The following is a 22,387-nucleotide window of genomic DNA, read 5'->3' as shown; positions in this document are numbered from 1 at the left end:
TGTTTTGGAATCAACCCAAATGTCCATCAGTGACAGACTGGATTAAGAAAATGTGGCACATATACACCATGGAATACTATGCAGCCATAAAAAAGGATGAGTTTGTGTCCTTTGTAGGGACATGGATGCAGTTGGAAACCATCATTCTCAGCAAACTATCGCAAGAACAGAAAACCAAACACCACATGTTCTCACTTACAGGTGGGAACTGAACAATGAGATCACCTGGACTCGGGAAGGGGAACATCACACACCGGGGCCTATCATGAGTAGGGGGCAGGGGGGAGGGATTGCATTGGGAGTTATGCCTGATGTAAATGACGAGTTGATGGGTGCTGACGAGTTGATGGGTGCAGCACACCAACATGGCACATGTATACATATGTAACAAACCTGCACGTTATGCACATGTACCCTAGAACTTAAAGTATAATAATAATAATAATAAAAAGATTAGTGAGAAGCATGATATCATTCCTTCTCATTTTTTTCTTATTGTGAGATAGATCACACATACAGAAAAGTATGTAAAATGTATAAATAGTTTAAATACTTTTAAGTGAGAAAAGTATGTAAAAATGTATAAATAGTTTAAATACTTCTAAGTGAAAACCCATGCAACTTCCATCCAGCTGGAAATAGAATATTACAGGATCACAGAACCCTGCCTCCTTCCCTTGCATGGTCCTTCCTGATTGAAACTTTATACCTACCAAAAGCAAACCACTATTTTGACTTTCGTGATAATAATTTCTTTGCTCTTCTTTTACCTTCTTCACATGTATTCCTAAAGAATACTGTTTAGCTTTCTTTTTGTTTCTTTTGCTCAGCGTTACACTGGTGAGACTTATCCATGTCTTTTCCCTTTAATTGTAATGTAGTATCCCACTGTGTGAATGTATCAGTTTATTTGCTCTTGATGGGTTATTTCTAGCATGGGCCTGTTGCAAACAGTGCGGAACATGCTTCCGTTTGTCTCCCAGTGCACACATGCAAATTTCTTTAGAGTGTATACCTAGGAATGAAATTTCTGACTTATAGAAAATGCATATCTTCAATTTTAACAGATAATGTCAAATTATTTTCCAAAGTCAATGAAGCAGGTTACATTCCTGCTGTGTATGAGGGCGTCCATTGATCACATCCTTACCAACACATAGAATTATCAGACTTAAATTTTTACCAGTTTAGAAATTGTACTTTTTATGTATGACTCCTTGATTATTAAAGAAATTGAACACCTTTTTAATACGTTTATTGATCATTTGGATTTTCTCTTATGACATGGCTATTCAGGTCTCTTGCCTATTTTTCTGTTGATTTGTAATTATTTTTTATATATTTTGAATACTCATACTTTGTTGGTCCTTGGCAATTCTGTATAAATTTCAGAACCAGCTTGTCAAATTTAACAGTTTGATTGGGATTACACTGAATATAAAGATCAGTTTGTATGGTAACTTTATAATACTGTCTTCCAGTGCATGAACATGTTATATCTTTCCACTTATTTTAGGTCCCTTTAATGTGTCTCTTGTCCTAGTCTATTTCGTCTGATATTAATATCACTACTTTAGCTTTCTTGTACATTTGTTGACATGATAGGTTGTTTACCATCTTTTTAGTTTCAGTCTTTATATATCTTTATGTTTCACATGTTTCTTATAAACAGCATTTAATTGGATTTTTTTTTTTTGAGACAGAATTTTGCTCTGTCACCCAGGCTGGAGTACAATGGTACAGTCTTGGCTCACTGCAACCTCCACCTCCAGGGTTCAAGCGATCCTCCCACCTCAGTGTCCCAAGTAGCTGGGACTACAGGCATATGCCACCACACCCGGCTAATTTTTGTATTTTTAGTAGAGAATCATCATCATGTTGCCCAGGCTCGTCCTGAACTCTTGACATCAAGCAGTCCACCTACCTCAGCCTCCCAAAGTGCTGGGATTACAGGTGTGAGCCACCATTCCCGGCCTAATTGGATTATTTTTAATCCAGCCTGGCAGTCTTTGTCGTTTTCAGATGGAGCATTTGATTCATCTGATTTACTGTGATTTATCGCACATTTGAGTTTAAATCTACCATTTTCTTTTGTGTTTTCTCTGTGTCTCCCCTGTTCCTTTTCACTCTTTGGAGGAGATGGGGGTTTCTTTCTGGATTGATTATTTTTGATATCTTACCATTCCATTTGACTTGACTAGTCTGGAAGTATACAGTCTTGTTAAATATTCTTTTAGTTGTTATCGTAGAAATGAAAACATAACTGATAGTCATTTTTATCAGTCTAAAGTTAATTCTGCTAAAAGTCCTTTGAACACACTTGAATGCCCTTTTCATCACTCTAAACTTTTATGTATTATTGTTTTGTGTAATTAAAATACAAGTTAAATAAAATACAATTAAACTGTTTTTTCTTACATAGTTTTGTTATTGTTTAGGAAATTAATTGTTCATTTGGACCTTCCATTGTCTTTGCTCTCTTGCATCTCAGCTATTTCCTAGTTACTTTTCCTTCTGCCTTCGGAAGGTCCTTGAGTGAGAGTCTGTGGTGGTAAACCCTCTCAATATTTCCTTGCCTAAAAATGCTTTCATTTTGTCCTCAATCTTGAAAGATACTTTCTCAGGATACAATTCCCAGGGCGTTGAGGATACCATTCTGCTGTCTACTGGTTTTCTTTATTGCTGCTGAAAAGTAGTAATACTCTTTGGAAGGAATTTTTTTTTTTTTTTTTTTTTTTTGCTTTAAAATTGTTCTCTTTGACTTGATTTTCTGTAGTTTCACTATGAAATGTCTAGTTGTGAATTTCTTTTTAAACTATCTAGACTGTGTTTGATTTCTTGAATCAGAAGATTGGTGTCTTTCAGCACTTCTAGGAAATTGTTACTTGTAATTTCTTCAGATATTGCCACTGTCTCTTTTTCTCACCTTTTCTTCTGGACCTCCTGTTAAAGGTATGGTAACCCTTCTCCCGTTAATCCTTCATGTGCCTTATCTTGTTTTCTATTTTCTATCTCTGTGCTGTGTTCTCGGTAATTTCTTCTTATATATGTTTTAGTTCAATAATTATTTTTTCAGTTTATCTAAAGTCTGCAGATTTGTCTCTGCTCTCTATTTCTATACCCTTTTTCCTTGTTTACCTGGTTGTTTTTCACTTTGAAATACTCATTATTCTTGGAGAAGTATGTGTGGGAATTATTTGAGGCTCAGACTAAAAAGTACTTTCCTATAGAGATTTGCATTTGCTTCTGCTAGACAGAGACGTCAGATAGTGATAAATGCTGCCAAGAAAAATTAAGTCAGGAAGAAGATTAGAGAATATGGAAGGTGGAGCTTGCAGTTTTGGGGCTGGTTAGAGAAACCCTCACTGAGAAATTGACATTTATGGAAAGACCTAAAGAAGGGAATGTCAATTTTGTGGGCCCCTGAAGGAAGGGTATTATCAGCAGGAGAAAAGCCTGAAGACCCTAAAGTGAGAACATTCATGAGTGTGAGGTCAGTGTGACTGTTAATAGGGGAGATTAGTAGGAGGTGATGTTAGGTGATAATAGGGAAGAATAGACGTTTAGGGCCTTTGAGTCCTTCTTAAGGACTTTAGCTTTTTACTCTACATGAGATAGATTGCCTCTGAAGATTTTGAGCAGAGGACATTATCTGACTTAAGTTCTAAAATATTATCTCTGGCTTAGCTATATTGAGACTAGGTTGTAGGGGCCCAAAGGCAGAAGCTGGGAGAACATTTAAGAGGCAGTAACAAATAATCCAATTAGAAAATATATAGTTACCTGAACCAAGGTAGTTGGGGTGGTAGTGAGAAGTGGTAATAGTTTGGATATATTTTAAAGGCTAGAGCTGATGGATTTCCTGGCATAGTGTAGAGAAAGAAAGGTGGCTATAAACTTTTTGCCATCAACAAAAGCAATTGTCATTTACTTGGAATGGGCAAGACTCTGGGAGACTCATTTCTTGAAGATCAAGAGTTCACTTCTGAGTATATAAAGTGTAAAATGTCAGACATCCAGGTGGAGATGTCAACGACATATGTGCCTGGAGTTTAGTGGACAGATACAGCTGAGGTTATAAATATGACAGTTATCAGTTTATAGATGGTATTTGAAGCCATGAGACTGGATGGCTCAACTAGGGAGACAATATGGCTAGAGAAGATTTAGGGAATGATGAGCTGAGAAACAACCAGCAAAGGAGCCTGGAAAGGAGTGGCCAGTAATACATAAGTCAGAATAGTATTTTATAGGGAGAAGACCTTGATCTACCACGAGAGCTACTGCAGCCATATTCGCCAAGATAAGGACTGATAGTTCACCTTTGCGTTTGGCAATATGAAGTCATTGATAACCTTAAGAGAGCAATTTTGCTGCAGCATTGTGGGTAAAAGGCTGATTAGAGTGGATTCTGCAGAAAAACAGGAGAGAGATTTAAGGCAGTGAATGTACATTGGTCCCTCAGTATCCCTGGAGATTGATTCCAGGACCGACCCTTCTCAAGATTACTTATAATACCTAATATAATGTAATTTTAAGTAAAGAGTTGTATTATGTTGTTTTTTTATTTGTATTATTCTTTTTTATTAATATTTCAAATACTTTCGATCTGGAGTTGGTTGAATCAGTGGCTGCGGAACCCATGAATATTGAGTGCCTACTGTAGAAAACGTTTTAAAAGGAATTCTGGGCTGGGTGTGGTAGCTCATGCCTGTATTCCCAGCACTTTGGGAAGCCAAGGTGGGTGGAGTTCAAGACCAGCCTGACCAACATGGAGAAACCCTGTCTCTACTAAAAATACAAAATTAGCTGGGCGTGATGGTGCGTGCCTGTAATCCCAGCTACTCTGGGAGGCTGAGGCGGGAGAATCGCTCGAATCCGGGAAGTGGGGGTTGCAGTGAGCCGAGATTGTGCCAATGCACTCCAGCCTGGCAACAAGAGCAAAATCTGTCTCAAAAAAAGAAAAAAGGAATTCTGCTCTCAAGGGAGCAGAGAAATGATATGGTATTGCTAAAGGGTATGCTGTTTGTTTTTATCCTGGGAGGAGTAAACTTGTTTTTTATTGATGGCAATGACCTGGTAGAGGGCAAAAATTGCTAGAGCAATGTCCTTGAGTAGGTGAGACTGGAAGGGACCCAGTAGGCTTTCTCTAGTTCACATAGAATCGGAAGGAAGACCTTAGGAAGCCTAATGTAAGTGCGTGAGTAGGTATTATGGTAAAAAGTTACAGAAAGTCTTTTGTGATGGATTTTTTTGGGTTTTGTTTTGTTAGGTAATTAGGAAACATGATCATTAGGTATGGGTAAAATGGGGAGGCAAAGAGAAAGTTTTAAGGAAACATAGAAATTCAAATAAATTCAAATAGAGGATTGCCAGGTAAGATATTTGAGTAAAGCAATATATAATGTGGTGTCTGGCACATACAAATAAATGCTTTTTAAAGGGTAGCTGTAAGTTATATTAAAGGTAAGTTTATTCTTTAGTTTTCCTTTTTGAATACTTTGACAGATTGTACGGTTGGGGTTGTGCTGTCTTAATAAAATGAACTGGGAAGTTTCTCTTTCTATACTCTGGAATGGTTAAGAACTATAACAGAATTTTCTGTTTCTGAAGGTATAACTTTAAAAGTACCATAAATTTATCTGAATCTGGAACTTTTTCCAGTAATAGCTGTTTTGAGAACGTTTCCAATCACTGCATGTTATTTTGCTGTCAGTTTTTTAGCTCTTTTTGAATCAGTTTTGGTCATTTGTTTCCCATTTACTTTCCTTCTCAAATTCATTAGTATCAGCATAAAGAGTCTTTTTAACTTCTAATATCTTTGATTTTAAAATTTTTTATCTTGTACATTTGTGTTCATTTCCCCTTTTCTTTTCTTTCTTTTCTTTTCTTTTTTTTTTTTTTTGTTGGAAATAGAGTTTCACTCTGTTGCCCAGGCTGGAGTGCAGTGGCACCATCTCGGTTCACTGCAACCTCCGCCTCCAGGGTTCAAGCGACTCTCCTGCCTCAGCCTCTCAAGTAGCTGGGATTACAGGCATGAGCCATGCTGCCAGGCTAATTTTTGTATTTTTAGTAGAGACAGGGTTTCACCATGTTGGCCAGGCTGGTCTCGAACTCCTGACCTTAGGTGATCCGCTCGCCTTGGCCTCCCAAAGTGCTGGATTATAGGCGTGAGCTTCTTTTTTTCATTTTCCATTAGGTTTTAATTGCCTAACTTTTAAGGCCCTATATCAAGATTAATTCAAGAGGTCGAACTCCTGACCTCAGGTGATCCACCCGCCTCGGCCTCCCCAAAGTGCTAGGATTACAAGTGTGAGCCACCACGCCCGACCTATATATCCTGTTTTTCTTGATTAGACTTGCCAGAAGCTTTACTTTCTCATCTTTTTCAAGTGCTTGGTACATTTATTTTATTTTTCTTATTTAATAATGAAAGCAGTTAAGACCATTAATTTGCTTCTTGGTACAGATTGACCACATTTCATAAATTATGTCTTCTGTTGTTCTTATTGCCATTAGTTTGAAATGCATTTTTTAAAAAGCTGGATTTATTGTAGCATAATTTATTTACAGAAACTTTCCTAGGTATGCAGTTGGATGAGTTTTTACAAATGTACAAAACCACCGCCACAGTTGAGATACAGAACATTTTCATCACCCCTCAAAGTTTCTGCAGGCCCCTCTGTAGTCAGTCCTTTCCCCAGCCCCTGACAACTACCAGTCTGATTTCTGTTGCTGTGATTTTTGCCTTTCTAGGATATAAATAGAATCATATGGTATATGGCCTTTTGGATATGGCTTCTTTCACTTACCATAATACTTTTAATATTTATCCATGTTGTTGCATGTAGCAATAGTTCATTCCTTTTTATTGCTGAGCAGTATTCAGATATATGGGCATACAACAATTTGTTCACAAGTTGGCGGACATTCGGATTATTTCTGTGTTTTTGGCCATTATGAATAAAGCTGCAATCATACACGAAAATCATACATGATTTTGTGTGACATCTCTTGGGTAAATACCTAGAAATGGAATTGCTGGGTTGTGTGGTAAGCACTTACTCCATTTAACTTTGTAAGAAACTCCCAAACCGTTTTCCAAAATTGTGATACCATTTTACTTACCCACCAGCCATATATGAGTTCTAGTTCTGTATCCTTGCCAGCACTTTGTGTTGTATGGTTTTGTAATAGGTGTGTAGTGGTGTTTCATCATGGTTTTATTTCGCATTTTCTTAATGACTAATGATGTTGAGCATCTTACAGGCTTATTTGTCATCTGTATCTTCAGTGAAGTGCCTGTTTTAATATTTTATTTTTTATTAGGTTTTTTGTCTTTTTGTTATTGTTATTTATATATTCTTGATGTTTTATCAGATGTATGTTTTACAGATATTTCCTCTCAATATATATCTTTAATATCTGTCTTTTGAAAAGAAGTTTTAAGTTGTGATAAAATCTAATTTATTAATGTTTTTTTTTCTTTTATAGGTTGTATTTTATCTAAGAAGTCTGCCTAACCCAAAATCACAAAAGTTTTCTCCTAAAAGTTTTATAGTTTAATTTTTATATATAGCCCTGTGTGATCCATTTTGAGTTGGCTTTTGTGTATGGTATAAGATAGGCATCAGGGTGCATTTGGATAACCAGTTGTAGCACCCTTTCGTGGGGAAAACTTTTCCCATTGAATTACTTTAGCATCTTTGTTGAAAATCAGTTGACCATATCTGTGTGGATTTATTTCTAAATTCTATTCTGTTCCATTGGTCTGTATATCTGTCATTAAGCAAATAGGACACTGTCTTGATTACTGTCATTTTATGGCAACTCTTGGAATCAGTGTGAGTCCTCTACCTTTGTATTTCTTTTTCAAAATTGTTAGACTGGGTGGGATGTGGTGGCTCATGCCTATAATCCCAGCACTTTTAAGAGGCCAAGGTGAGAGGATCACTTGAGGTGAGGAGTTTAAGAGTAGCCTGGGCAACATAGTGAGACTCTGTCTCTCCAAAAAACATTTTTTTTTTAAATCAACTAGGCGTACTGGTATATACTTATAGTCCTTCCTACTTGGGAGACTGAGCTGGCAGGATTGCTTGAGCCCAGGAATTCAGTTTGGCTATTCTAGGTCTACTGCCTTTTCATGTAAAATTTAGAATCAGTTTGTCAATTTCTACCAAAAAAAGGCTGCTGGGATTTTTGTTGGTCTTTACATCTGAAGATCAATTTGGGATGAATTGGCATTTTAATAGTATTGTGGAGGTTTTTTTGTTTTTGTTTTTGTTTTGAGATGGAATCTTGCTCTGTCACCAGGGCTGGAGTACAGTGGCGTGATCTCAGCTTACTGCAGCCTTCACCTCCCAGGTTCAAGCGATTCTCCTGCCTCAGCCTCCCAAGTAGCTGGGATTACAGGTGCACACCACCACCCCAGCTAATTTTGTATTTTAGTAGGGATGGGGTTTCACCATGTTCACCAGGTTGGTCTCAGACTTCTGATCTCAAGTAATCTGCCCGTCTCAGCCTCCCAAAGTGGTGGGATTATAGGTGAGAGCCACTGTGCCTGGCCAATAGTATTGTGTTTTTTTTGAACGTGGTATATCTCTCCTTTTTTTTTTTTTCTTCCTGTTTGGAGCTAGGTTTCACTCTGTTGCCCAGGCTGAAGGGCGGTGGTGTACAATCATGATTCACTACAGCCTCAGGTGATCCTCCCACCTCAGCCTCTGAAGTAGATAGGACTACAGGTACACGCCACCACGCCTGTCTAATTTTTGTATTGATGGTATTTTGCCACACTGCCCAGGCTGGTCTCAAACTCCTTGTCTCAAATGGTTCACCTGCCTTAGCCTCTCAAAGTGCTGGGATTCCAGGCATGAGCCACTGCACCTGGCCTATCTCTCTCTTTTTTTTTTTTTAAGCTCTTCTTCAGTTTCTCATCAGTGGTATTTTTGTTTTGTTTTGTTTTTTTCCATAGGTTTTTGGGGAGCAGGTGGTGTTTGGTTACATGAGTAAGTTCTTTGGTGACTTGTGAGATTTTGTTGTACCTATGACCCAAGCACTATGCACTGTACCCAATTTGTAGTATTTTATCCCTCATCTTATCAGTGGTTTTTATTTTTATTTATTTATTTTTTGAGACAGGGTCTCACTCCAGTGCCCAGGCTGGAGTGCAGTGGTGTGATCACGGCTCCTTGCAATCTTGACCTCCTGGGCTTAAGTGATCCTCCTGCTTCAACCTCCCAAGGAGCTAAAACCACAGGTGCACACCAATGCCCAGCCAATTTTTGTATTTTTTTTGTAGAGACAAAATCTCGCTATTTTGTCCAGTCTGGTCTCAAACTCCTTGGCTCAAGCAATCTGCCTGCCTCGGCCTTCCAAAGTGCTGGGGTTATAGGCGTGTACCACCACGCCGGCCCACGTGGGTGGTTTTTAGTTCAGCATACAAATCTTGCACATATTTTGTTAGATACATTCCTAAATATTTCATGGTTTTTAATGTTACTGTAAATGATTTTTTAAAATATCCATGAGAGCAATTTTTGTTTCTTCTTTGACCATGGCATTAGTGTAATGTTTTCTACTTTTGAAGTAATTAGTTTTCCATATTTGTTGGTGGAATTTTGTTATTGCTAACTTTTTGTTATTCTAAAAGTTTATTTGTGGCCCATTGTAGGATCACTTTTTGTAAACAGTTCAGGGGTTTGAAAAGAAGACATGTTTTGTTTTGTTTTGGTTTGGTTTTGAGATGGAGTTTTCCTCTGTTGCCCAAGCTGGAATGCAGTGGTGCTATCTCAATTCACCTCAGCCTCCGCCTCCTGGGTTCAAGTGATTCTCCTGCCTCAGCCTCCTGAGTAGCTGGGATTACAGGTGTGAGCTGCCACACCCGGCCTGTAGTCTTACTGGAAGAGAATATTTGATTTATGCAACCTCTCTGTTACAGAGCAAAATATTATTTGTTCCAGATGGTCTCAAAGATGTAAATTTTATTTTTAGCATTATCTCTTCTGAGAGCTTCTAATTTGTACCTTACCCGTGACTAGGAGGAGTGACAAGTTCAGCCTTAGAATTAGTTCTTGTAATAATCTTTTTCTTTGCAGTTAATACAATGGAGACAGAAAACTTTGAGGTATTATGTCTCTGACAGAATACTTTCAAACACAACTTTTTTTTTTTTTTTTTACCTTAAAGATTATAAACTTCATTTTACTATACTTTTCTGGAACACATCCCTGGTGGCCAGTCCTATTCCAGGATATAGGAGAAGACCCTATTTAGGGATTGACCCAGAAAACAATAATTCAGGCCAGAGCCTCTAGTTGAGTAGTGAGTTAAGCCAGTAGAGAGGAAAATTTAGACCAGATAGTTAGTGAAGAAGGCAGTGGTAATAAATGAGACCGAGGACTCCTTTTGAAAAGACAGTTTTTCCTTTTTGTTGATATGAAAAATGATCCTGGTAACAATTTTGTAGTAGGTAATGTCCGTAAACCAGATTTTATATTGAAACGTGATTGATGTACCATTTCTGAGGAACTTCATGATTTGCTCTGTTATGCTTACTGATTTGGATTAATGAACGTTTAAATCAGTGTTTTTTTATTTTATTATTATTATTATTTTTTTTTTTTTGAGACGGAGTCTCGCTCTGTCGCCCAGGCTGGAGTGCCGTGGCACGATCTCGGCTCACCGCAAGCTCCACCTCCTGGGTTCACGCCATTCTCCTGCCTCAGCCTCCCAAGTAGCTGGGACTGCAGGCGCCTGCCACCACGCCCGGCTAATTTTTTGTATTTTAGTAGAGACGGGGTTTCACCCTGTTAGCCAGGATGGTCTCGATCTCCTGACCTCGTGATCCACCCGCCTCGGCCTCCCAAAGTGCTGGGATTACAGGCGTGAGCCACCACGCCCGGCCTATTATTATTATTTTTAAGACAGTCTTACTTGTTGCCCAAGCTGGAGTGCCGTAGCACAATTGAAGTTCACTGCAACCTCAAATTCCTGGGCTCAAGTGATTCTTCCACCTCAGCCTCCCAAGAAGCTAGGACTACAGATGTGCCCCCCCACACCTAGCTAATTTTTAAAAACTTTTTAGTAGAGATGGGACTTTGCTATGCGCCCAGGCTTAAACGAGTATTTATTTACCGAGACTGCTTTAGGTTCCCAATAATGTGCTAGATGACAGAAACAGAATATAACGTTGTAAATAATTTTATCACAAGATTTTCTAATATTCAGTTTTTTAAATGGTAAAATTCTTCTTATTTAAGATTATTGTCATTTTGTACATTTTGTATAAAATGTCTCACCTAGTTTATTATCACAGAAGGCTAAATATCTATTATACATAGAGCAATCTGAGACATAATATGGAATACATATAAATACAGGATGTAGTTCCTAACTTCTGGGGCTGTTTGGTTTAGGATATTAGTCCTAATCACAAGTTAATTAACAGTACAAGGCAGGCCAATTTAGGTAACAAAAAGTGAACAAACGGAAATGGCCTAAGTGCTTGAATAAATAAATATAAATTATAGTATTAAATAATAATCACTTTTTAAAAATGCATTCTTTTGAACTTCAGTAACAGCGTCTATATCTGCTTTTATTTCCTCATCCCCTGCTGTTTCTTTTATACACTTGCATTTTGATCTGTTTTCCTGTCACTTTGCTTAGGCACTTTACATTAGGCACTGTCAACCTGCCCCTTCCTTTGGCACTTAACTGTCCTCACTCATTCATTACACTACCTAACCTGCACCTTCTCTGTATTCTTCACTGCCCTTTTTCTTCCAAGTTGAGTCCATGGCTCTCTGCTTTCTACCAGTTATTCTCTGTCATTCTTATGGCCTTTCTTAATGCCAGTTTGCAGGGCCTCCGGCAATCTAATCCTTTTACCTGAGCTTCTATATTGTTCTCTAGCATAGTAGCCTGTATGGGTTGCAAAGTGCTTTGACTTTCAGTGGCTTTGTAATCTTACAGACAGTAGATGTCACCTCACTTACATTTGATTTTTAATTTTAATTCAGTTTTTTAAATGCCAGCGCATTCATATGGTCAAAATTCCAAAACTACAGAAGGATATATAGTGACTATTTCCCACCTACTCTTCTGTCATCTACACAGCTCCTTTGCCCAGTGGCAACCAATATCTCTTGTATATTTTTCTAGAGGTGTTTTTTATGAAAATCAGCAGTTCTTTGTAAATACCCCGTTTTACAGACAAAGAAGTTGGGACTCAAATATTTCAGTAATTGGCTCATATCAGAGAGATGGTAGGTGGCAGAGCCAGAATTCTGATGTGTGTCTTCCAATTAAAAATTTGCTGTATCTTAGATTCCAAATGCCTGGTGGATGTTTTCTTCTTGGACTTCATATCTCATTCTATTTTCTGTCCTTTTTCTGAAATTGGCTTATCTTCCATAAATTTCAATCTTTTCAATGGAATCTGGTTACTAGATTTGAAAGTTTGCAATAATTATTGAATCCTTCTTGTTCATTTCTTGATATGTAATCTCTTTTAAAATGTCTGTCATATTCATTCACTATTCTCCATTCCTGCCACCAAATTCTAGTTCAGGCCATCATCACCACCTGCCTGGATTGCTGACAGAGGCTATACGTTGGCATCCTTCACTCTCAGTTCTCTTTGTTAACTTTGTTTTGTTTACCATTTGCCAGAATTATCTTCCCTAACACTTTAGATGCCATTATTCCTCTCCTCTGGCTTCTTTTTTTCATTTTCCATTAGGTTTTAATTGCCTAACTTTTAAGGCCCTATATCATCTGGCCTAATCCCCCCCAATCTTAGATCCTTTTGAACATTTCTCCTCTTAGGCCAAAATTAAACACCCCATATTCTGGCCTAATTGCCAAAGTATGTGTTGTATGCATTACCTAGACTGTATTCCCTTTGGTTACCAGAAACATACTGCATCTTTCAGGTCTATTTCCATTCCTTTCATGATAATTTTTGTGCTGCTGCTGTTTTTCTTGTTAACTAGGTCTTTCTTTCAGTCAAAAAATTATTCATACACCTGACAAAAAATTTCTGGAGTTCAAAAGTATACAGTGAGTGAAATATAAGTCATCTCTTCTCATAGGTCTCCTCTGCAGAAGTGATCACTTCTTATGTAAGCTTCCTAAACTTTTTCATCAATGTGGAAACCTGTGTGCCCCATCTTTTTTTCTTTACAAGTGAAAATACACTACATGCATGTTTTAAACCTTTTACCTCTTAATGTGGGGCAACATTTTTTTTTTTTTTAATTTTTTTTAGATGGAGTCTTGCTCTGTCGCCCAGGCTGGAGTGCTGTGGCGTGATCTCCGCTCACTGCAAGCTCCGCCCCCTGGGTTCACGCCATTCTCCTGCCTCAGCCTCCCGAGTAGCTGGGACTTCAGGCACCTGCCACCACACCTGGCTAATGTTTGTATTTTTAGTAGAGACAGGGTTTTACCATGTTAGCCAGGATGGTCTCGATCTCCTGACCTCGTGATCCGCCCGCCTCGGCCTCCCAAAGTGCTGGGATTACAGGTGTGAGCCACCGCACCCAGCTGAACATCTTATATTAGCAGCTAGATCTACTGCACTTTTTTTTTTTATCAGCTATGTGGTACTTCTTTTATATACTCAGTTCCCTACTGATAGACATTAGGGTTGTTTCTGATACTTTTACTGTTACTGTTGACATTTCTACATTGAATAGTTTGTGAAAAATCACCTTTGTGAACATAAATTTTCAGAAAAGAAATTTCTAGGTCTAATGATGGATATTTTAAAAGTTTTGAGAGTTAATACCAATGAGTCACCAGAGAGATTTATACCATTTTACTCTTCTAACAACAATGTGTGAGAACACCTATTTCCCCATATTCTCTTCAGTGTTATGTATTATCAAACTTTAACCTTGGTCAATCTGATAGTTAAAAAGTGACACATTTTAATTTAAAATTTTCAAAGTATGAATGAGGTTAGACTTTTATTTAAAAGACATTTGTGTGCATTCTTTCTGTGAGATACCAAATTTTATTGAGTTTTGCCTATTAGTAAGAACTTTTTTTTTTTTTGAAACAGAATCTTGCTCTGTTGCCCTAGCTGGAATGCAGTGGCGCGATCTTGGCTCACTGCAGCCTCTGTCTCCTGGGTTCAAGCGATTCTCCTGCCTCAGCCTCCTGAGTAGCTGGTACTACAAGCGTGCACCACCACACCCGGCTGATTTTTGTATTTTTAGTAGAGATAGGTTTCACCATGTTGGCCAGGCTGGTCTAGAACTCCTGACCTGAGGCGATCCTCCTGCCTCGGCCTCCCAAAATGTTGGGATTACAGGCGTGGGCCACTGTGCCCGGCCAGAACTTCGTATATATTAAGGTTCTTGGTCCTTTACTGATGTTATATGATGTGAATATTTTTTTCTAGGTTTGCCAATTATCTTTTTATCTTTGTATTGTTCCATGTTACCTCATAGTACTTTTTACAGTTTTGGTTTTTTATTTGCCATAAAAAAAAACAAACAAACAGGGATATGTTTTTATTTTACCAAATGACTGGTCAATTGTCTTTGTAGTTTTAACTGGTATCTTTAATTTTAAATGCCATTATCATATATTAAATTCTAGTATATATTTAAATCTTTTCCTTGCCAGTTTTTCTGGATGTTTTCTGATTTTATTTTCCACGTGATCTTTAAAATCAGGTAATCTAAATCGTCCTGCAATTTTGTTGACATTTTATTGAGGGTCATATTAAATTTATTTTAACCCTTTCTGAAATGTTATTTTCACTTTTCCTTAGACTTTTAAGTTTTGCTTATTTTCTGAACCTTTGTCTTTGTGAGAGAATGGAAATTAATTTAACAAAACAGTTATTTCACTTGTTATATTACATGCAGTCATATGATACAGAGCCATGTGATAAAGGATAAGGCAAGAGTCACTGTACTGTGATTATATATTCATAGTTCACTACATTGAAAGAAAAACTAGCATCTTAGTTTTGGTAATACTTCAAACTACCTGGTCAAGAGTAGAGTAAATGACCAGAAATGGGGGAAGATAGCTCTATTCACTTAGAAACTAGATAGAATTCCATATTCTCTGTTGTTTTTAAAAATTACACATATATGAAATAATATTCATATCTCTCTTAGGTAAGCAAAATATGGTGGGGATTTCAGAATAGTTTTACATTTACAGAAAAATTGAGAAGATAGTACACAGGGTTCCCACATTCCCCCACTATTTCCCCTATTATTGACATGTTACAATAGTATAGTACTTTTGTTATAAATGAACCAATATTGATGCATTGTTATTATTAACCAAAGTTCATTTTTTATTCATAATTTTTTAGTTTTTACCTAGTGTCCTTTTTATGTATCAACATAGTTTACATTGAGTTATCCTGCCTCCTGAGGCTCCCCTAAGGAGTTTGGAAGTTTGACTTAGTGCTTTTTTTGGTTTTTTTTTTTTGAGACAGGGTCTTGCTCTGTCCCCCCACTAGAGTGCAGTGGCGTGAACATGGTTTACGGCAGCCTTGACCTGGTGGGCTCGAGCGATCCTTCTGCCTCAGCCTCCCAAGTAGCTGGGACCACAGGCATGTACCACTAGAGACAAGGCCTCACATTGAGCCCAGGCTGGTCTCAAACTCCTGAGCTAGAGTGATCCTCCCACCTCCCAAACTGGTGGGATTACCAGAATGAGCCACTGCACCTGGCCTCGACTTAAGTTTTTTAACATGAAAAAAAGTCCTTAATATATAATTTTCTAAAAACCAGAAAATGTAAATGGAGTAGACAATTTAGAAGTGTATTGATGTTTTTAACTTCTATATTCATTTCTCTTCTGCATTCCAGGCACTTTGTGAGTGTGCCCTCCAGACTCCTTATGACAGCTTAAAACTAGGGATGTTGTCTGTCCTTTCCACACTATCAGGGACCATCGCCATCAAACATTACTTCAGTACAGTTCCAGGTAAGGAAAAGAAGGGAGATACTATATAAATAATGTGCAAACTCCTTTATCCGTATTTATGTTTCAGGTTGTTTCTTCTATAAAGCTTTAACATCAGGGAAAGTTTCAAAAATCTCATACTCCATTACATGCTAGTGGTTTATTTGAACATGATTTCTTAACTAATGCCTTGATCTTAAGTCAATAATATATTTTTCTAGGTTTGTCCCTTTTTTTGAATTATATGTGGGTGAAAATATTTTTAAGGATGCTTAAAATAGTTGGTTTGCTTTTGTATATCTCTGACTCAAAGTGCCCTTTGAATTTAAGTACATTTCAAAGGTCAAGTAGCAGTGAGTTTTAAGAGCAAATGTCATATGCTTCCTTTTAGGTGCATATTACTTCTCTGGAAAACAATTAAAATAAAACTTTACTCCAGCTCAAAATGCTTTCCTAGTTACCAGTTGAAGATGATTAGCTCTAAAATGCTTTCATTAATGCCCAGTAAGGAGCTTGCTTACCTAACAGACTTAAAGCTAAACTTTTTTGTCATTTTGGGTTTTTTTGTTTGTTTCTTTGTTTTTTTGTTGTTTTGTTTTGAGACAAAATCTCACTCTGTTGCGCAGGCTGGAGTGTAGTGGGGGGATCTTGGCTCATTACAACCCAAACCTCCTGGGTTCAAGCAGTTCTCTTGCCTCAGTCTCCCGAGTAGCTGGGACTACAGATGCCTGCCACCATGGCTGGCTAATTCTTGTATTTTTAGTAGAGATGGAATTTCACCATTTAGCCCAAGCTGATCTCAAACTCCTGGCCTCAAGTGATCCACTCACCTTGCCCTTTCAAAGTGCTGGGATTACAGGCATGAGCCACTGTGCCCGGGCTGGTTGTTTTGTTTCAATGCAAGCTTTGTGGAACCTCTGTTGCTTCCTTTTGTAGTCAGTTAGTTTGAATTAAAGAACTAATGTAGATTTGTTTGTCCCTTTTATGGCCGCATAGTGTATGATACTTTCTAGGTGTAGGGAATTCCCTGCCATGTAAGTCTTTTTTTTTTTTTTTTTTTTTTGAGACGGAGTCTTGCTCTGTCGCCCAGGCTGGAGTGCGGTGGCCGGATCTCAGCTCACTGCAAGCTCCGCCTCCCGGGTTTACACCATTCTCCTGCCTCAGCCTCCGGAGTAGCTGGGACTACAGGTGCCTGCCACCTCGCCCGGCTAGTTTTTTGTATTTTAGTAGAGATGGGGTTTCACTGTGTTAGCCAGGATAGTCTCGATCTCCTGACCTCGTGATCCACCCGTCTCGGCCTCCCAAAGTGCTGGGATTACAGGCTTGAGCCACCGCGCCCGGCCCTACCATGTAAGTCTTAATAGGAAGCTATAAAGACCTGATTGATACTCTGTTGTCACACCTCCCTTCCAGCTAGTGTGCTTACATGTGGCCTGGACTCGACTAATCATTTCCATGCCACAGACTAAATTGGGAGCCAGTAACAACAAGGAAGTGGGGATATGAGAGAATGGGGATATGGTGATGTAGCAATGACAGAGCAACATTTATTTCCAGAATATACTAGCAGTGGGTGTTTGCTATGTCTGGTACCCTGTGACAGAAGTTAAGCTGTGACATGAAATAATCAGTAACAATGGCTGCTGTGTCCTCACTGGACTAATTCCATGCATGGTCTTTTGGGCTGTGGTCTTGGTTGCTCCCTGGCCTTTTTCTTATTTGTTTTCTGACCTTGTTTTCCTATTAATTTTGCAGGCTTTCCAGTGATTCTGTGAAGTACATTATCAATTATCTATTGCTACATAACAAAATCACCCCAAAACAAGTAGCTTAAAACCATGACCTTTTTATTTGCTCTAATTCTGTCAATCAGCCATTTTAACTGTACTCAGCTGGGCAGTCCTACTGGCCTCACTCGGGGTCACTTATGTGACTACGGTCATGTATGACTAGGATTGGATGGTCTAAGATGACCTCATTCACATGATAGAAATTGAAAGGCTTTCTGCCGAGGCACCTTAGTTTTTATCCATGCAACTCTTGGTGGGTTAGCTTGGGCTTGTTTTCAGGATGTTGGTTGGAGCTAAAAGAAAGCAAGCCACCAACACACAAGCACTTGTCAACCTTTTGCTTGCAGCCTGTTTTCCAGTGCTTTATTGGCCAAAGCAAGTCACATGGAATTGGAAGATCACATGGTAAAGGAGCATGTCCACAAGGGATGTGAGAGATTATCACAGCCTTCTTTAGAAACAACCTACCATATACCTAGGGTGCTTTCAATTTATTTTTTTTCTGCATAAATCAGCCAGTGTATTTCTTAGCTTGCAGTTAACATCCTTCACCGACATTGCACTTTGAAAGAGCTGTGGTAGACAAAGTCTTAATCATGTATTAGAATAGATGAGCGCTTTCCCATACAAGTAGCCTTTCAAGTGAGGCATATGCAAAGGAGTTTATAAGTATTGAAACTGAGACTCACAAAGGTTTGACGGTATGTCCAAAGTTCACATACTTGTGAAGTGTGTGAGCCTAGGCCTGAACTCAGTGGTCTGACTCAGAATTCTCTTTTTTGTACCAAACTGACTTACATGCTTGATAACTTTCTTTTTCTTTATTTTTTTAATTCCAAATACATGTATTAGCATTATGTCGGGTTATAATATTTAAACACTTTTCAAGCTAGGTATTTGTCCTTTTATTGAAGTTTATGAATTTTGGCTTATATATGGAATTAAGCAAAGGCTTAAATAAATAGACTAGATAATATTTATAAAAAATAAAAGTCAAGGATTTTCCAAAGTTAGATTATTTCCATAAATAAAGGTAAATCTTTATTTCTGTTGATTAGATTTTTTTCAGTGTAGCCAAAAGTAGTTTAAAAAGCAAACTTAAATTTAGTATGTCTAAATCATCACTAACACATGACTCAAATATATAAGATGCTCAATATCAGACATATTTAAGATAAATGCACCTTAAAACAACACTTGAAATAATTTTAATCCATCAGATTGGCAAGGATTTAGAAGTTTGATAAATATGGTATGTCGACAAGGGTGTGGGTAAGCAGTTATTGCTGCTGCGAATGTAAATTGTTAAGCTTGTACATAGGTGATTTGGAAATACTCATTAAATTACAGATAACCCAGACATTCCACTTCTAGGAATTTATCTTATTTACATAGTCACACATTGAGAAATGGCATAAATACAAGATTATTCTTAGCACCATTTTATATAATAGCAAAATATTATCCCTCAGTAGAGGATGTAATAGCATTAAAAGGTCCATCAATAGAGGACTCAAAGAAATTATGACACATCACTGCAATAAAAATCAATGCAATTTACTAAAAAGAAAACATGGCATGGAACAGTCTCCATGATATAATATTTAAAGAAAAATAAAACAAGGTACAAAACAGTGTGTGAAAAGGAAAAAGAAAGAAAGAAAGAAATGTGCTTATAAGTCGATAGACTCTCTGGAATGATACCCAAGAAGCTGATAACATTGGGTCGGGGAGGAAAACTTTTCTCTCACTAGCCTTTTACTGTTTTCTACTCTTTGTTGTACCTTGTGAGCCTTGTGAGTTTATCTTAGAAAATCATTACAAAATAAAAATTAAATTAAAAATAATCTTATTCCTAGAAAACATAGGAAAAGGCTAAAAAATATTAGATTTTAAAAGCAGGATATTGGCCAGTATCTACATATCCTGATTATGTGTGAGTTTTAAATTGTACTGTTGTACATAGGGGAAAAGATTTAAAAGAAATATTTCAGAAAATTAACAGTAAGCCATGATTGCACCACTGCACTCCAGCCTGGGCAACAGAGTTAGACTGTTTCAAAAAAAACAAAAGAAACAAAAGCCCAAGAAACACTGAGGCTGTCTCCTAAGCTTGTATTATATTAAACCAGAAATCAATAAAGTGACCATAGGTCCCACGCCACCTCAGATAGTCATGGTTTATGCCTATTGTAATTCTTAATAGTGTCCCTTTCAGCCTCAAAAAAATACAGTCACCCTTGGTATGAGAGACAAAGTTGAAGTTGACAGGAATCATGGAAAAATAAGCAGAGGAAAGGAAGACAGTAATGGGAGACTCTTTTAAGTGGTGGAACAAGCTCTAATCTCCTTATTTTCTTGAAGCTTATGCAGTTATAACTGAGGGCTTCTCTACTGTAAATTACAATAGTTACAACATGAACCTTACATTCCAGAATTTCAAATGTGAATTTTAAAAATTTTGCAATCTATAGCATGAAATTTAAGGTATAAAGCAGAAGAGTATAATAACAGGGGCATTAGTACATGACTAGTAAGTTTTATGACCTTAATGGCAAGATTCTTAAAATTTTGGGGCTTTGGGCTTTGATTTCATCTGTAAAAATAGGGTGTGTTAAGTCAGATGATTCCAAAATTCTTTCCAGCTCTAAAATCATGAATTCTTATGTAAACCCTTTGAGGTATAAATGTATGCCAGCAATCTGAGATGGAAAAAAAAAGCAAACTTAATTTTTTTTCTCTTTTCTCTCCTGCCTTGAAAGTGTGGTTTTGTCTGACAAGAGGCCTATAATGATACCTGTTTTAATCAGAATTCCTTTGAACTCTTAGGATAGTTGTTTTGGCTTTTGTACTGTTAGTCAATTTTTATTAATATTTTTTAAGAAATTATATGTTGATTTTAGATCTTAGTCATTACAAAACTGTTGGCACATACCTATTTTAAGTACCTTAATGGAGAGAAATGCTGATATGTATTGATAGTGGGGTTGTGGTAGGTAATTTCGTTGAAGTTTATTGTTAGAGATTTTTCTCAAAAATTAAGAAAATTGAACCTATAAGCTGAACTGCTTTTGAATTATTTGAATTAGAGTCTCTACTACTTTTCTCTGCTTTTTTAGGAAATGTGAGTTCTCCTCCCAGATCTTCTGATTTAGTCAAATTAGCCCAAGAGTGCTGTTACCATAATAACAGGGGCATTGCAGCTCATGGAGTTAGAGTCCTAACTAATATAACTGTTTCTTGTCAAGAAAAAGGTAAGTTTGATCAGGACTGATATTATATATAAACTTTGGTTTAGACCTTGAACAGAATTCTGTTTGATTTTTTTCAATCCCTTATTTTTAGCCTGTGAGCCTTGATCTGCAGATTGACTCCTTTCATAGTGTTCTTAGAGCATGTGTTCTCAAGACTACTTTATCCTTGTGAAAAATAATAAAGAGATTAAGACCTTGGGAGTGGAATTGAAAGGTTTTATGGAGCATTGCCCATTTCCTTCCACTGCTTGCCTTTGCGTATATGGTGCTGGTGGATAGAGATTGCTTAGTACTCTAACCCTTTTGTATAAGGTGGTATGTTCACTTATACAAAAACCTAGAAAAATTTACTTAGGTTCTCAAGGGACTTAAATAACAAATAGTTTCACCTAGAGGCAAGTGAATTCGCAGACCAATGTGAATTAAATTTTCACAGAATTTATTCTAGGTATATGTGGCATTAAGCTGACTTGCATAATCAAGGACATGCAAGGAAAATAATGCACATATTTTGTTGTCTACCTAACATCTTTTGACTTGTGTTCAAGAACAAGAAATACATTTTGTATATTCCATCTGTTTCAGTGCTGATTTTGATCTTTATTAAGGATTACAAGCTTAGTGGTTCCTCTTATCCCCCATAGCCTTCAGCACTGCTTGTTCCAAGTACCTGTTTTTTTCTTGCAACCTGACCTTCACTAGCCTTTACTCTGTTTGCTAAGCTCCAACACTCAGGAAACGTTTCTTAAAGTTGAATAATTAAGCCTGTTTTACATTGGCATAGCAAAGAGTATTTTCTCCCATGTAACATAGAAAACTGCTTGTTTCAGTGTTGAGAACACACTGAAATATATTAACCTAAAGGTAACTAATATATTCAGAACTTTCTAAAACCTTCAGAGAAATTTTAACCCTATGGTAGTGAAAAGATGGTGTAGTACTGCTATTTCATGAGACATCTAAGAGGTTCATTCTTTATGGTCAGACTTGAAACATTAATAAGGTTATGTGGAGTCGTTATTTTCTAAAAGTGGTTCAGCTTTCATTAGAAGCTGAAAACTGTTACATCGTAGGTAAAAATGGACCTGCATAATTTATTTCTGATTAGGGAGATTAACACATACTGCATAGTTTGCTGTTCTTAGTATTTTCCTTAGCTAAGCTGGTGATACTATTTCAGTTTTGCTTTATTTATAGCTTTGTGGCTTTAGCTCTTGATTTAATGTGTATATTTTTATAAATACTTCAATAAAGTGGTAGAAATAAAGTCTGAAGATAGACTTTACATTCTTGAAGAAATGCCACGTGTACTTTTTCAAGGAAGGTTAGGTTCATCCATTTAATAATTCCCTGTATCTTAAACTCCTTAATGTTTTTCTAAGAGAGCATGTGTGTTTGCATATA

At 37.3% G+C, this 22,387-nt stretch overlaps 1 protein-coding gene across 3 annotated transcripts in view; it reads left to right on the top strand.

The window, feature by feature from the left end:
- INTS7 (integrator complex subunit 7) overlaps positions 1-22,387 on the top strand; it is a 99,674-nt gene that overhangs the window by 32,289 nt on the left and 44,998 nt on the right. For all 3 annotated transcript variants that reach the window (XM_017853042.1, XM_017853041.1, XM_017853043.1), the window contains 2 exons: positions 15,843-15,960; positions 20,849-20,983. In XM_017853042.1, the coding sequence (XP_017708531.1) occupies positions 15,843-15,960; positions 20,849-20,983 (253 nt within the window). The remainder of the gene's footprint in view (positions 1-15,842; positions 15,961-20,848; positions 20,984-22,387) is intronic.

Source organism: Rhinopithecus bieti, unplaced genomic scaffold, assembly GCF_001698545.2.
Source record: "Rhinopithecus bieti isolate Rb0 unplaced genomic scaffold, ASM169854v2 scaffold_35166, whole genome shotgun sequence".
Classification (NCBI taxonomy): domain Eukaryota; kingdom Metazoa; phylum Chordata; class Mammalia; order Primates; family Cercopithecidae; genus Rhinopithecus; species Rhinopithecus bieti.
Note: the sequence above shows the minus strand (reverse complement) of the source record. Positions and strands in the feature narration are given on the sequence as shown.